Below are 16,741 nucleotides of genomic sequence, written 5' to 3'. Positions count from 1 at the left end.
CGGATGCAGTTTCATATCGGGATAATGCAACTATTTTCCTTTCGGGAACAGATTTACATAATCTGTATACAATGTATCTAAATTTGTTCCTGAAAGGAGACAAACAATTGGATGCTGGGTTTGACGTCATGGTTACAAAGTAACCGCGTCCAACTGAATATAAATAAGGCGAATTATTATAATTTCATGGTGGTGGATATAAAACAGACTTCAACTAGCAAATTTGTAGGTGTTACTTTTCAGGAAAATGTGTTACGGAATGCGCACATTGACGCAATCAAAGCCGCTCTTTCTCCAGCCGCAGCTATCTTGAACAGGCTACGATGTTATCTTCAATTTCCTCTGAAACCGCGGTATATTACTCTCTCATACCCTCACGCCTCTAGCTATTGCTCACTCATGTGCCAGACCACGACGAAAACAAATATGTATGCCCTATTATCATTGCAAAAAGAAATGCGGGCTACCTGTAACCTAGAGCTGTCCAATGTACTTGTGCGCCCTTCTTCAAATCATATGCAATACTGAAAGTTGGTAAGCTATATACATACAGACTAAGTCGAAGTATTTCGCCAATACGGGTTCGGTAAAACAGGCTTTCGAACAAAATACCAGGAAACAAAGGGCATAAGATTTAAGGAAACTTTATAATAAAGCCCCGACCTCAAAACAAATACGGATATCAAAATTGAGCTCTCAGATTCCCGATTTATTGAACTGCTATCCAATCATTTAGGACCTATTAACCGACTCCTGTTCACTAAAAAATGTTAAGGAAATATTTAAAAACACTTCTTAGAGGAATGGTGGTCTATCTGCCGATGTCGCTTTCAAGTGCCACATTTTCTATCCTATTCTTGTATAACTGCCTTTGGAAACTTCTGCCCTGTTAAACGTTATTTGCTGCGTTTGCAAGGACATCGCTTCTGTCGTTGACTTGGGCTTGAGTTTCGACCATTGCTTGCCCCAGCGTACATCAAGACAATAGCTGCGCATTATTGTTTCGAAGAAATAAATTAAACAAAATTCCCTACTTCCTCAAAAGTGGCTGCAGGTGCGATGCATTCTTTTTCACACCCCGGAAGAGCACGAACACACATATACTGCGGATATGGACGAATATCAAAGGCGACCATCTTTATCATCCAAACAAATTTACCATATCGAATAAAGGGCTTCGTCTAATATAATCAACGGAAACTTCCTAATAGGCCGTCGTCTTACTCCGCAAATTAACTGGTTTGTCTCCTGGCTATCTTCACTATTTCTCGTCATTTGTGAGTGATTGCAGTCGGCCCACATTTATGGTTTGCCAGCCCTTGGTCGTAAAACCTATTCTGCAGCTTTTCTTGTCCTTGCATTTCCGAAAAAGTACCAACCCCCTCAAATAATGGCCAAAATACGAGTTTGCACAAAAGTGCCTACGACCACGAAACTAGCAAATATGAGACGCGGCTTCTTTGCTCACTGTGTAAGGGCTGGATAATGTCGGCCGGAAAATTTCTTCGTGCGGCGAGATGAACGTTTCTCTGAGGTTTCCCTGAAATGACTAAGGTAGAGGGAGAACCAAACGGATCGACAGGAGAGTAGTTTTAGGCTGCGCATACGGTCTTCTTGACAGCTTCCATGCCTCACCACAACCAACTTGAATAGCAAGGCCTGTCGAATGAATGCAGTCGTGGCAATGCTACAGAACAGCTCTAGCTCTTATAAATAAACCGTCGACATAAATATAGCTGAGAGGAAAGCTTGAGAGAAATTGTATGGGCCGTCAGTCGTCCTTTCTGAACAGGAAATTAAGGCATAAAGATATCAAGGGTTTCATAGCCCCATGTAACCAACGTTATTATGAATACAATATTTTGTCGATCCAAATGTCGCACTGCTCTGGCTTTAATAAATAACTATAAATAAAATTAGATGGAGGGAGTACTTAGGAAGCAATAATGGCATTTTAGTGTTTTGATCGGGAATTCTGAAATTATGTGCGGTATATTCAGCGATCGAATGAAAAAAGTAAGTTGTTGAGGTATGCAAAGCAACCTGGCACTACGAGCGGTAATAGCAATAAAAGGCGCGGTCCTGCAAGTAATTACCAATTTTCTTACCTTGTAGCCAGATATGAAATCTGTGGAAAACCCTGAATACATGCCCTTTTTACGCATAAAGCTGGCACACTTTCTGTTCATAAATCCTTAATGATTTACCGGCGGCGTCCTTAGGCGGATTAATACATCCAGAAAACTAATTTAATACCAAACACACAAGCGGCACACAATAAATTTAAGTAGAGTATTTATCCACTGTCATATACGCTTACACTTAAAAAAAAATAAAAACATGTGGAAGATGAATACCCGAACAACATTTGATTTCCTTAAAAGCTGAAGCTGTCCAACTATTCCGGCAATTATAAGTGTAAAGGAATTAGGGGCAGGCAATAATAACCAACAACCTTTCCTTCGAGCTCTCTATTTATCCTTGGCAGAGATGACAGGTCTCGTGTTAAACAAAAAGCATATAGCAGCAGGTAAAAACACAAAAGGTAAGAATTATAGAAGAAAATAAAGCGAAAAACACTGAGACTATAGGACTAGTCGTAATTGCAAAAGGAATTCTTTCTTAACCTACTTTTTGAAGCTAGAAGCTGCCTAGGCACACATAACTAGAAAACGAAATTTACTCACGATGATGACAGATATGCAGTGTATCCATAAAAACAACTGCATGCTGAAATGTTGCGGTATCCACCGATGCAGGCCGAGCCACTCTGCCTGAAGTCCTGAAATGGTCATGATATCAGCTAGTGGTGTTCTCAATGATTCTGCATTGGTAGTTATTATTAAAGGCGATTGGAATATTGGCGTCTGTAAAGCAGAAAGATGTCATGAGGTTAGGAGCATAGAATTAATCATTCAGGTGTAGCGGTGGTGTAGAGGTACAACATCCGCCTCGCGTGCAAGAGGACCATGTACCTGGTGCACCGCAATTCACAGCCGGAATAAAAGAATGAAAGAAAAATCTGCGTGGTGATAGAATTGCATAAACGGGTTTGGGGGGCGACCTATCCGGTTCACACTGTCGGAAACCACAACAGAATTTGGCCAGCCTGGTGTAGTAACTGTGCGTGTAAAGAGGGTATTATACCCTCATTACACGGACAGCCTAAATATAGTTATAGGGCTTAACCATGGTTAGCGCAAACTGTAGTTGCCAGCGCTTACACGCGGCTTGGGCATGTCGGTTAGTGTGACTGAGGCCATCACGTGATCACTGCCCTTATTAATTTGTGATTGCACCTATAGTGCGGTATCAATAAACAAGGTTACTTTAAAAAGCATAAATAAAAGAAAAAAAGGTTTTTTATCGCACTTCCACCTGCAGGGCTAGGTTTTGCTTGGGCATGTGGCAAACATTCAGCATCATCGTCATCAGCCTGACTATGCCCACTGCAGGGCGAAGGCCTCTCCCATATTTCTCCAATTAACCCGGTTCTGTGCTAATTGCATCCACTTGACCCCTGCGAACTTCTTAATCTCATCCGCCCACCTAACTTTCTGCCCCCCCTGCTACGCTTTCCTTCCCTTGGAATCCAGTTTGTTACCCTTAGCGACCATCGGTTATCCTCTCTTCGCACTACATGTCCTGTCCACATAGCGAAACGCAAAAAAAAAGCAGCCTTCAGACAATTATTGCAGTTGCGTTTAGAGCCGTAGAGATAGCTGCCACTACTTTCCTAGGAGCGCTGCCTATTCTAGCCGCAAATTCCACCGGACTATTGTGATCAGACTCACGCTACTCGCGCTGGTACCGTTATTCAGTGTGCGTCTTTACTGCAGTAGCAACGCGTGTGCCTCGTTGGTGCGGTTACAGTTTGAAGTGTGGTCAAGTGCGGCGCCTCATTGCCGTTTTGTGACCTGGATTGGCGATATCTTGTCCCGCACTATTCAGTGTGTCTATAGCGCTGCGATGGCTTTAAAAAGGCCTGTGGCGTACGTTGGGGATGACGCCGACGTTGAATTTTGGGCCGTCTTCGCAGCGCATCAGGCAGCTCTTCAACGTCTCCGCTTGCAGCAGCTTGCTCTTAGCGCCGACATCGGCATGCTGGAAGCAAAGAGCAGGCGTCATCGAAGGCGATCCAAACGCCTTTTGTTGGCAGCAATGGTGCAATCCAAGCGGCAGCGAGCGGGTGTATCCGCGCGCAAACTTGTGGTACGAGTCGACGCTGCCGCATCTTTCAGATAGTGACTTCCGCCAAAATTTTCAGCTCAACCGCTCTACATTTCAGTACCTTGTGGGTGTTTGTGAGGGAATGCGGCGGAAAGACACGAACATACGAGAAGCTGAGAAAACACGTGGCGATTGGCCTTTACCGCCACTCAACGTCAGTTGAAGAGCGGACTGTCGCAAACCTTTTTGGCGTGAGCCCTGTCTCCGTCAACATCATTTTCAGATACCTCTGTGGTGTGATTGTGCAGAACCTGGAGGCGCGATTTGTTGCCTTTCCGAACAAATTGCAATCGCTGCAATTTGTGGATTCCCTCGGTGCTCTGGATGACTCCAAACGATGAGGCCACTACAACTGCAAGGGTTGGTATAGTACCATCCTACTCGCTGTGGTGGATCAAAGGTTTCTTTGCACCAACTGTGGGAGTCCTGGAAGGAATAATGACTCTGCAGTATTTCATACATCACGACTTCCATGTATTTTAGCCAGTCATTTGTTTCAGTTAGAAACAAAAGTAATTGAGGGAGTACAAGTAGGCCCAGTGCTCCTCACTGACCAAGCGTTCCCCCTGCAGGGCACGTAATGAAGCCGTACCTCTTTCCTGGCTCTGCTGGGTCGCCCGAGCACACCTTCAACTACCATCTGTCAAGTGCCAGGCGTGCGATGGAAAATGCTCTTGGACGTGTGAAGGCAAGCTTCAGAAGCTTGCTGAAGGGCCTGGAGTGCGATATTTACAACGTGAACAATGTAATTCGTGCTGCCTGTGTGCTGCAAAATATTTCTGCGCAACCGAGTGATCAATGTGATGATGCAGGTTGGCTGAGTGCGGTGCAAAGCACAGACCAAAGGCGCCCGCAGCCAGTATGCATGAGTACCAGAACAGAGCCGTCAGGAATAGCTGTAAGGAATGCCCTGGAAAAGCACCTTGCAGGCAACTGAAACATTTTACATAAGTATGCTGTGAGCAGTCGACTAAGGATTATTACAGTTGTGGTGAATGGGCGAGGCTGACAACACAGAACCACCACCACAAAAACGTCCCTGATACTGTACTTTTAGTTGGGCTGTCTACATTCGGCCAAAGTCAAAACAAAATGCCACATGCAACCCCCAAACCAGAATGGCTTGCGCAGGTGTGCATGCTCCGTTATGGCACCTCCATACAAAGAAGCAATTCTCCTGATAAAGTGGAAGAGTTGTGTTGTTTGTTTCATGCCTATCTACAACTGGATGGCGCAATGAACTGGATATTTTTTAGCTGGGTTAACGAATATATATTCTCTTATGGGCCACACAAATATGCTCAGCGTGAATACAGTCTTCTTCTGAATGGCAGCTACAGCGATGCTCTTTAACGCAAGATGTCTGCTGTAGCATTGCTGAATTTTTTCATCGTTTCCATTTCTTGGACTCTGGTTCAATTCGTCGTATTTTGTTATCACAGGTGGGCTTCTCATGAATACGGACTTCGTACCACCGGCGGCCCTCTTTTTGTCACACTTTTCATCAATGTTCAGTTTCTACTTGGTTGGACAGGTGCATCATGACCTTCATTTAGCGTTGGGTAATCCTTTGCATGTCTTTCCTGGTACATTAATGTTTGCGTTCTGCCATGTTTTTCATACGTCCCCTTTATTAATATAGGTTGGAGCAGATATGCTGCATAGGGTAAAACCATTCTTACACACTGACACATCAAGTTATGCCAGGCTGGAATTGAACCTTTTGAGGTATGATTTGGATCTCTAAAAACGCTGTTTGATTCTGGCTTGATTTCTTTCAACAGTACACTCCCGAGTCAGTGTTTGCCTTTTTTGATACCGTATGGCTCGATGAACTAGCAGTTACAAAAGCTTGGGCTAGTTGAAGTTTAGTTTTGTTCCGTGCTGCATAGATGTGCTCAAGATGAATACATAGGCGGTTCTGCTGCGTAGTAGCTGGACAGATGGCACTAATTAACAGAAATCTGCTCTGTTTATCTTGAGGATGAGGGGAAGGCGGTGCCTGCAGGTCCACGCACAAGGATTTCTGCTCGAGGTTGCTTTGCTCACATTGCAGCAGACCTGACGCATCGCAGATATAGCAGGTACCATTTATGAGTTCCTTTAACGACTCGAGTTTCTGCTGCTGCAGCCATTCTGCCACTGCACCCTTCCTTTGGCCATTTCAACTTCTTGTTTCTTGTGCTGAGCTGCCATTAGCATATTTCTGTTGGTGTCTTTGTGATTGTTTTGTATTTCATTTTAGACTTCAGATAATGCGTGCCTGCGGCAAACAGTGTTTCTTCAAATGGATCTAAAGCTTCCTATAGCCACGTGATGCTTCGATGCGTGGTGCACTGCGCTTGCCCACAGATGGTGACAATGTCAGTGCATATTCAGATGGTGACATTGTTGGCATAGGCCATGAATTGTACGCTTGTTCGCAACTACCTTTCTGTGGAGAATTATGTTGCCAAGCCTGTACTGCCTATTTTTTTTTTTTCAAATCTGAGACGCCATGTGAGAGACTGTTCGCACTCATCCTCTGGAGCCTTATTTTTAGCCGGCTGTTTTGCCCTTTTCTGGAGTTGTCGTGAGGGCTCCCTCTTTCCTCAGTCAATTGTGGTAGTAAATTTGACAGTGCAGCCAGTGACGATGGAGTGGAGTGTGTTGTGGAGCACAGCGGGGAGGTACTATCTGGGATACCTTGCAAATATGCTACAGGAATTGACCCTTGTAACAACCTGAATGTCTTCAGCCATATGTTTTTAGTCCTGTATTTTTAGTCCAGCCTCCAGTAAAGCGCAGTGGGAAAGTTCTATCATTATGCACTGTTTATGGAGATTGTTTTATTTTTGTGTTACTTGCCACAATTTATTGTTGTGAATGATTCTCCTAACGAACAGCCATCAATATCGGTACACAACTGTATACTTTTTGCTGTTACCTGACATTTGGGGAATGGTTGGAGCATCATCATGACATGGTTTGCTCAAATTTATTTCAGAATTTTACTAGCTTCCTTCAAGTTCAAATTTGTTTTGTTGATTATTGACAGCTTGTACAACACGTGCATAATTATTTCTCCATAACAATACCTCTCGTTCTTCTGCAATCTGTCAATCAAGAGCGCGGGTCCTAACCAAACTGCAATAAATCTCCAGTCCATTATCTCAACATTCTTGGCTTCTTAATTGGCTTTTGCTCTAAACAGCACTTTGACGGAAGCGTGATGTAATAAATATATTTGCAATGAACCACCAGCAAATAATATACATTAGACCTGCATGATTCTAAGCGAAAACTAATTTGCTATTTTTAAACTCCCAAATATCAGCTTCAACACACACTTGCCGTGAAGGAAGCCTATTCGGCTGCAAAAAAATGAAATCTCTGTAACAAATATTACCCAGTGCACCGGCTACTGACTTGCTGTGGTGAGGCATGTGGACCAATACTCGAAGATTAGCAGTTTTAATCTGCAGCGACGCGCGTTGTCAGCGCCAGCTGCGTGCCGAAAGAGACAAGGTGGCTCCAGCACTTGTTACGGAGAACGCTCTGGAACTTTCATCTCTCCAGGGCATTTCTCCTGGATGAAACAGAATGCTAACTGTGAACTGGTATTTTATTCCACCTGTGGCAAAATATATAGTTTCAGAAGGGAAACACTATTAGGTAGGAAATTTTTTACGGATAAATGAGTTGCCATGGTATATATTACTAAGCAGTACTCTAAATCTGTAGAAATGGGTACAGGTACAGTTACGCCTTTTAAGACATGTGCTCCTTTTCGTGATAGGGCATACATCACGAAAATATATGAAAGCCAAATAAAAGGAGGGAGCTTTGAATTACTGGACATTCAGCAGCTAGGCCAGCCTGCTTGAGAAAGAAATACAAAATTACGAGACTGTACAACTTCTGCTTAATGTATGCAGCGAATATGCTCTTTGTTCTTGAACTGTAATTGTTTTCATCAAGCACTGCCAACCAAAATCTTTTCTTGCCGTGTATATCGTGTCACAGATTGAAGGATGAATTGGTAAGCACTTTTGAGCTAAAGTAGAAGCCTATTTGAACGACTTAAGCATAGTTACAAAAGTAATTGTTCAAAAGGGTAATAATATTCATTCTTCTATAAAGTTTTCATGTCTTGTATTTTGCAGTTTTCTATATTTTAAATGCTCTAAAAACAATCATACAGTGGAACATTGAGTTAGTTGGTCATATATGATGTAAAAAGCAGCAAAGCAAACGACGAAACAGAACAAGCGCCGACAAGGACTACGATGCACCGACAACTGTATAATTCAAGAGCCGAGCACTTCCTTCTCTTCATCTCTGCAGCTAACTCCTTTCATTACTTTATCTTTCTGCCGGTAAACCAAGAAAATCTATTTACTTTTTCAATACTACTACCGAAGGTGTATTAATGCACTGATCCCCATAGTTCTTTGAAAGCTACAGTGATGTTATTGGTTACATGCACCCACTCCTTATTCACGCTCTACTCTTGTAGTACATATGCTTAATGGTTCGAAGGTACATCTGTAAAATGTCATATACCACATCACGTTATATCATGCACTGCAAAACACAAAGAATAGGCATTCATGATGCATCTTTATTAGTCTGTTTTCTTTATTTTTTTATGTTAGATACTTATCTAACAGCCGCACCATGCTAGCATTATTGTCGTTACCCTCTTGGGTAAGGCGTACCATTTGTTTTCGCAATTTATGAGCCCTTTTCTCTGTTTTGCTGCTTGTGCCGAATCTTCTTTATTCAGTGCAAGTAGCTGCTGAACTGCTGATCACATCTCCCGTTTCCGTGGGCTCCTCTTACCTCCACCTCTTCCACCTCTATTGTTGCCAATATTCCTTTGGCTGCTGCCACTTTCACTGGGCAGTGTTTTGTAAAACCGAATTGGTTTATATGCAATAGACCTCTACTCGCCATGAAATGGTACAACCGACCATAAAGGAGACGCTCCAACACTTTGCCCAGTGTCGAGTTCATAACTATGGGTCTATATGAAGATGTCGCCTCTGGTGGTCTACCTGGCTTTGGGAGAAAAATGATTCTACCTTTTCTCCAGTATATGGGGAAATATCCCAAGCGTAAGGCGGAATAAAATATAAATATGAGGAAATTTGGTATTATTTTTCATAACTCCCGGACAATTTTCGGAGTAATTCCGTCGAGTCCCGATGCTGTTCCTTCCTTGAGCCTTGAAACGACCAAGTCAATCTCTCCATACGTGAAAGGAACGTCATCGGGACCTCCCAAATTCGTTGCACAAATTGCACAAAGCTCGTTGTTCTTTGTGCAATTGCGTGTCTATGTTATGGTCGTCCGATGCGGCTTGTGTGTCCAATAATAATTGAGCTGTTTCTAGAGTAGACTTTGTCATTGATCCGTCCTCCGTCCTAATGGGAGGGAGGACTACTGGAGCCTGTAATTTGGAAAATGCTACCTTAAACGCATGTCCGAAAATGTTGGACTTTAAGGAAACCTTAGCTATAATTTTCATTTCGGATTTTCGAGCTCGTGCAACGTTATTTCGGTAAATTCGTAATGCTTCGTAATAATCTTTACCGAATTTTTGACGTAAGGTGTAGTCCTTCGTCCTTTGGTATCTTCGTCTCATGGCTGTGATTTTTGATTTCTCTATTGCCAATATTTCTGTCCACCAATTGCACGGGGACTTAGTTTTTGAATTTTGGATAACTGTCCGGGAGGATAAATTCTTCCGCCTTAATCGGTCAAATATATCGTAGAATTTGGTATTATTAATTCAAGTGATTCCGGCGAACCCAAATGTGCACCAACCACCGCTTTAAAGAAATGTAATTTTGATATTGTTGCAAGAATTCGTTTAGTACCTAATTTTGTCAGTATTTTTTGTTTAGCGGTGTGCTCACTTCCAATTCTGACGATAATGTGTTTGTGTTCGGAGAATGTGTGTGTGTCTGTGACGTGCCACGTCGTGTCCATTGATGCGATTGCAGGTGATACTAGTGTTATGTCAATCCAACTGTTTGTGTATGGTGTTGTATATGTGGGAGGGGATGCAGGATCGTTAAGTACGATGAGCCCGGAAGCCATGGCGAATTGGAGGAGTTCTCCGCCGCGCGCATCGCTCTGTTCCGGGCCCCATACTACATGTTTGGCATTAAAGTCGCCGGCGAGTATGACCTGCATTCCCTCCGTGAGTGTAAGTGCTTGTTTAATGTCGTGTAGTGTAGGTGACATATATTAGTACGAATTTAGCGGTGGTTGATGCACATATTACTGCAACTGCTCTCGGTGTGGTTAAAATTGGGAACATGTCGTATGTTGTTTGTGTTGCTACTGTGGCACAGCGAGGATGTGAGGCAGCGGAGAAAATTATCCAGTCAGGAGGAAATCCTGTAATTTTTTCGGATTTGACGTAGGGGTCTGAAATTAATGCAAATTCGTGCTTGTCGTTTATTATTGTGTCTATTAATACGGGGGTCGCGTTTCTACAGTGATCTAAGTTTACTTGAATGAGTGATAATTGTAAGTTGTTAGCCATTTTTAATTATTTTAATCGACGTGCGTTTAATGGAAATTAATAAGGAACCTTGTGACGATCCCCGTAGTCTACATTTAAATGCGTAAATTACATTTTTTCTTGTTGAACTTGTATTGAAGGCGTATGGTAACTTGAGATAGAGCCTCGCTGTGCCATGTAGCTTGTATGTTTTCACAGAAAAAAAATGCTGTACAGTTCTCTTCGCTGCGGTAGTATCGGACGGACGAGGGAACCGTTGTGCAGTCATTTCAAAAGTGGTGCGGGTTAGAAGCCGTGAGGGTGAATAAAGAAGTGTGGGATGTAAAGTTAAAATTTTCGATGTGAAGTTGGTTGATACGGAAGGAGTTACTTGAAATAAGTTACCCGCACTCCGAGAAGGAAATAAAGGGGAAAAGAAAAGGACCATAGAATTGAAATTATTTAACGAGCGGGGCGGTGTAGCGTGGCAGCGCCCCACTCTAAGAAATTTTAAAAGAACGGTTCCTCGCCCGTCCGAGAATGCAGCCACTGGTTTAAGAAGCGCCATAATTTGTGCGCGAGCGGAGTCTAGCCAATCTGGCTGCTAATATGGGGCACTCCGGAGACCCCGCGGGGTGAGGCGCTCCCTCTCTCCCCGCACGCCTGCACACCGCGCATGCAAAGGCAGACGCCGTCCGGGATACCGGACAGTCAGCGGCAGCGTGTGCACCGGCACACTTCGTGCATGTTGCATGCGCAGTGTTGGCCGCGAACCTACAATTTCGTTTCGAGTGTCCGTATGTGGCGCAGTGCGTGCACATGGGTATGTGCACGTCCTCAGCCACCGACGCCGACAACCACCCAATTATTAATCTACATTTGTCCATTATTCTTTTAAAAACTTCGGGTTCTAGGCTCAAAACATGCGTTTTAGAGACGTCGCGCGCTTTGAATGTATATTTCCGCGTTATTGTTGATGGGTTAATTTTAAGGTCCGGATTTTTAGCTGCGATGTTTGTGATTAGCGAATCGTCAGGGACATCTGGATCTACACCCCACACGCGGATGTGGGGGCGGCGTTTTTCTATCACTCTGATGGCCATAGAGTTTCGTGTGACTTCGTTTCGTTCGATAGCTGTTTTAAGGTTTTCGATAGTGTCCCGTTCCTTCGCAAGAACAGTGACTCCGTTATTTGTTTGTTTTAAGATAACGGGTCCAATTCCGGCGTCTTCAGGCACTATGTTTGTTTTTAATGCCTGAATGAGCTGGTGTTGTATGATTTGGTGAAGACGCGGTTAGAAACGCGACGTGGTTAGGTTGGGTGGTCGCGATTTGTTCGGTAGGCCGATGGGATGGCTGAGTTGAAGTAGTCGTAGGTTGGTCGTTTTCGTTAGTTCGTAGTACCTGCGCAAACGTGGGGACAGTAGTTTGTTGCGCGGTGATGACTTTAATTTTTTCTTCTGCTATGGTTAATTTTTTCCGCAGGTGCAGAGATTAATTCTTTTCTGTTGTCCACATATCTCTTAATACTTCGGCACGGCCGCGGGCGTCCGTCGCCAGTGCCTGGTACTGGGAGCAACGAGCCACTATTGCGCCGCAGATGCTAGTGATTGTGGCGCGCACCGCGATGGAAACCTTGCTCTCTGGAGCGTTGAGTACATTGTTTAGTTGGTCTTGTAATTTTGTGATATCCAAAAATTCTGGCATATCAGTAAATCTTAAATTTAATCTGAACTGCGATGGTTTTTCGGATTCCGCGGACGCGGTAGATAAATCTGCTACGTCATGCGGCGCTGAGACACTGCCACCCATCGGCGAGCGTTCGGGGATGTTGGCGGGTGGTGTTTGCATCGCCGGGTTCGAAGTTTTAGATTTTCCGGACGTCGGTGTCGACGTCCTCGTGTCCACTGATTCTTTATGGGGGACCCCTGCCACGGGAGCCTCGCCGCTCTCCGAAAGGGAAGAGTGCGGCGAGTGAAACGGCTCACCTGATGGCGGTGTCCCTGTCGCAGGCTGTAGGTCGGCCGATGTTGTGGCGACCGCCGTCGGTTGAGATGTTTGGTCCGAGCCGGTGTCCGACGCGGTGGGACGCGTCGCAGGCATGGTAGCGGCCGCCGGGGACCGCTTACCCGGCCACCACCTGGACGTCAGTGCGTCCGCAAGGCCTAAGCCTCGCTAGGGGTAGCGAGGCCAGGCTGGTCCAAAGTGTCGAAAAAGGCGGCAAAAAAACCGCCAGCGCAGCCGTAACGGCCGCGAACGAATGTCGCAACCTCCCGCGGAACCGCGGAAGGTAATTGGGAAGGCTGCCCGAGGCAGCTGATAGGTCGCAGTCAGTTCCAGGGGCGGCAGGCAGCCGCCGGCAGCAGGTAGGAGTCGGAGGCCGCAAAAAAGCGGCTAAAAACCGCCCGTGGACCTCGAAGACCGCAGGCGGAAGTCGCGGCACCGTCCGCGACGTCAGCGAGAGGACAGGAGCGCCCGGGAAGAGGCCCCGATAGGTCCAGGCAGCAGCGGCTGTTTGAAAAAAAATTCTAACGTTAGCGCGTGGCTCGGGAGCGGCGCACCAGCACGTCCATTCGCTTCGAGCTGCTCGAAGCCAAACATGTAGTATGGGGCCCGGAACAGAGCGATGCGCGCGGCGGAGAACTCCTCCAATTCGCCATGGCTTCCGGGCTCATCGTACTTAACGATCCTGCATCCCCTCCCACATATACAACACCATACACAGACAGTTGGATTGACATAACACTAGTATCACCTGCAATCGCATCAATGGACACGACATGGCACGTCACAGACACACACACATTCTCCGAACACAAACACATTATCGTCAGAATTGGAAGTGAGCACACCACTAAACAAAAAATACTGACAAAATTAGGTACTAAACGAATTCTTGCAACAATATCAAAATTACATTTCTTTAAAGCGGTGGTTGGTGCACATTTGGGTTCGCCGGAGTCACTTGAATTAATAATAACCAAATTCTACGATATATTTGACCGATTAAGGCGGAAGAATTTATCCTCCCGGACAGTTATCCAAAATTCAAAAACTAAGTCCCCGTGCAATCGGTGGACAGAAGAATTGGCAATAGAGAAATCAAAAATCAGAGCCATGAGACGAAGATACCAAAGGACGAAGGACTACACCTTACGTCAAAAATTCGGTAAAGATTATTACGAAGCATTACGAATTTACCGAAATAACGTTGCACGAGCTCGAAATTCCGAAATGAAAATTATAGCTAAAGATTCCTTAAATTCCAACATTTTCGGACATGCGTTTAAGGTAGCATTTTCCAAATTACAGGCTCCAGTAGTCCTCCCTCCCATTAGGACGGAGGACGGATCAATGACAAAGTCTACTCTAGAAACAGCTCAATTATTATTGGACACACAAGTCGCATCGGACGACCATAACATAGACACGCAATTGCACAAAGAACAACGAGCTTTGTGCAATTTGTGCAACGAATTTGGAAGGTCCCGATGACGTTCCTTTCACGTATGGAGAGATTGACTTGGTAGTTTCAAGGCTCAAGGAAGGAACAGCATCGGGACACGACGGAATTACTCCGAAAATTGTCCGGGAGTTATGGAAAATAATACCAAATTTCCTCATATTTATATTTTCTTCCGCCTTACGCTTGGGATATTTCCCCATATATTGGAGAAAAGGTAGAATCATTTTTCTCCCAAAGCCAGGTAGACCACCAGAGGCGACATCTTCATATAGACCCATAGTTATGAACTCGACACTGGGCAAAGTGTTGGAGCGTCTCCTTTATGGTCGGTTGTACCATTTCATGGCGAGTAGAGGTCTATTGCATATAAACCAATTCGGTTTTACAAAACAGCGCGGAGCAGTTCACGCTCTCCACGCATTAATTACTAAAATTAGAGAGTTAAGGGCAGAGGGACTGCACGCACTACTAATATCCATCGACTTCCGTGGAGCGTTCGACAGCGTTTGGCATCCCCTATTCCTTGCTTCGCTCGGACAATGGGGATGCCCGAGAAATCTCTGCGCGCTGCTCAGGTCGTTTCTATCAGACCGAGAGGTGGTGTTCCGCTCTCGAGCGGGAGACGCGGTAGCGCGTCCCACCTTAGGCAGCCCGCAGGGTTCTCCGCTGTCGCCTCTCCTCTGGAACGTAGTGGTGCGTGGATTGCTTGAGCTACCCATGCCAGAGGGCGTGTCGCTACAGGCCTACGCGGACGACGTCGTCGTCCTTGTGCCTGGCAGTGGCAGGAAAGCTCTGCAGACTTTGGCAGAAGAGGCACTTCAGCGAGTAGCGACATGGGCGGGATCGGCAAGGGTTACCATCAGCGCGGAGAAGACTGTGTGCGTCCTTGACTCCCCTCCTAGGGCGGGCATGGGGCGCACACCTCCAACCGTTCGCCTGGATGGTGTCGGTCTTAAATTCAGGCCAGCCATCCGGGTGCTCGGAGTCTTCATAGACCGCACCTTGTCTTTCATAGCCCATGGCGACTACCTAAAGGAGCGCGCTGAGGTGCTTGCTGCGCGTCTCGGAGCGCTTGTCCACATGGGCGGCACGCCGGCTCCGGATCAGCTCAGGGCACTTTACCATCAGGTCGTTCTGCCCACTCTCACATACGCGTCCCCTGTGTGGTGGACTGAGTGTCCCCACTCAGGACTTCGTGCCAGATTATTATCGGTGCAGCGGGCCCCGCTAATGTCGTTGGCGGGTGCCTACTCCACCACGAGCACGAGGGCGCTTCAAATTTTAATGCATGCCGCTCCGCTTCAGTTTGACCTCGACAGGCTGAATGCGGAGTTCAAACTATTCGTCTTGAGATTAGACACCACATTCGGAACAAATTCTCTTCTTGCTACGGAAATGGTGCAGCCTTTTGACGAGACGCTCTGGCATCCGGCGGAAGTCTATTCCTTCGGACATGTTCGTTTAGACATGCAGTCGGCGGCGGTAGCGGCGTCCTTGCCGGCGCTGCATGTCTACACGGACGGTTCTTATACTTCCACGGCTGCAGGTGCCGCTTTTGTAGCTCTGAATCAAACCGGCCGAATTTTGTCAGTAGGCCGGTTTAGGGTTGAATTGGCAAACTGCGCATATTGCGCCGAAAAAGTTGCGTTCGAGGACGCATTACTTTATATTAAAAACAACAGAGGACACATCCCGGTACACATATACACTGATTCCCTGTCAATACTGAATACTCTCTCGAATTACTTTACATCAGACTCCAAAATTCACGAAATCAAACGATTATTACGGGATATCGCCTCTGACCGATTATTTAAATTATTTCACGTACCGGCACATTCCGGCATATTAGGCAACGAAATTGCGGACACCGTTGCATGTGGTGCATATAATTCCTCACGAATTCGGTATTCTGCAAAATCTAAATTTTTTGTGCGCACCAAATTTAAAGCAACGGTTAAAGCAATGTGGCAAACCTGGTGGCGGGAGCACAATCAGGGTACCACAATTTATAATTGGATACCTAATGTTTATAATATTCCCCAAAATTTTCCTCCGGCGAAACCATTAACAACACTGATAACAGGACAAGGCCGTTTCCCGGCTTATTTCCACAGATTCGGACTGACACCTTCATCGGAATGTCCTTGCGGACATCCGGATGGAGACGTATTCCATTACTTAACTGATTGCCCATTAACATTACAAATCATTTCAAAATTGCCATCTAACAGAGTTACTGACCAGCCAACTGCACACTGGCGCGGTTGGCTAGATAACAAAAGACATTGTGCGCTGCTCTTGCGTGTGGTCTCCATAATAAGTACACAACTCCCTGACTACAGACGTACACATAACACTTCAAATGCATAATCCTGCATACTTTCTTTTCCTTGGGAGGGCCATTCCGACCAAGGGAGGTAGGCATTCCATATGTCAGCCCTCTCAAGCATTGAAATATGCAGCTATTTTTTTTTTCACAACTTTCCTTGTAAATATCTGTACAGTTCCTTCCTTGTACATATGTACAGTTATATGATTCTCTCCAA

At 45.4% G+C, this 16,741-nt stretch overlaps 1 protein-coding gene across 1 annotated transcript in view; it reads right to left on the bottom strand.

The window, feature by feature from the left end:
- LOC146210079 (uncharacterized) overlaps window positions 1-12,829 on the bottom strand; it is a 30,755-nt gene extending 17,926 nt beyond the window's left edge. Inside the window, exons 1-2 of the mRNA XM_084581772.1 lie at window positions 12,715-12,829; window positions 9,055-9,110 (exon numbers count right to left, since the gene is read on the bottom strand). Coding sequence (XP_084437898.1) covers window positions 9,055-9,110; window positions 12,715-12,829 — 171 coding nt within the window. The remainder of the gene's footprint in view (window positions 1-9,054; window positions 9,111-12,714) is intronic.
- Window positions 12,830-16,741: the final 3,912 nt, after the last annotated feature.

This window comes from Amblyomma maculatum, chromosome 1 (genome assembly GCF_055883805.1).
Source record: "Amblyomma maculatum isolate TAMU_Amacu chromosome 1, ASM5588380v1, whole genome shotgun sequence".
In the NCBI taxonomy this organism is placed as follows: domain Eukaryota; kingdom Metazoa; phylum Arthropoda; class Arachnida; order Ixodida; family Ixodidae; genus Amblyomma; species Amblyomma maculatum.
The sequence above is the reverse complement of the archived record's forward strand: the minus strand, read 5'-3'. Positions and strand labels throughout refer to the sequence as shown.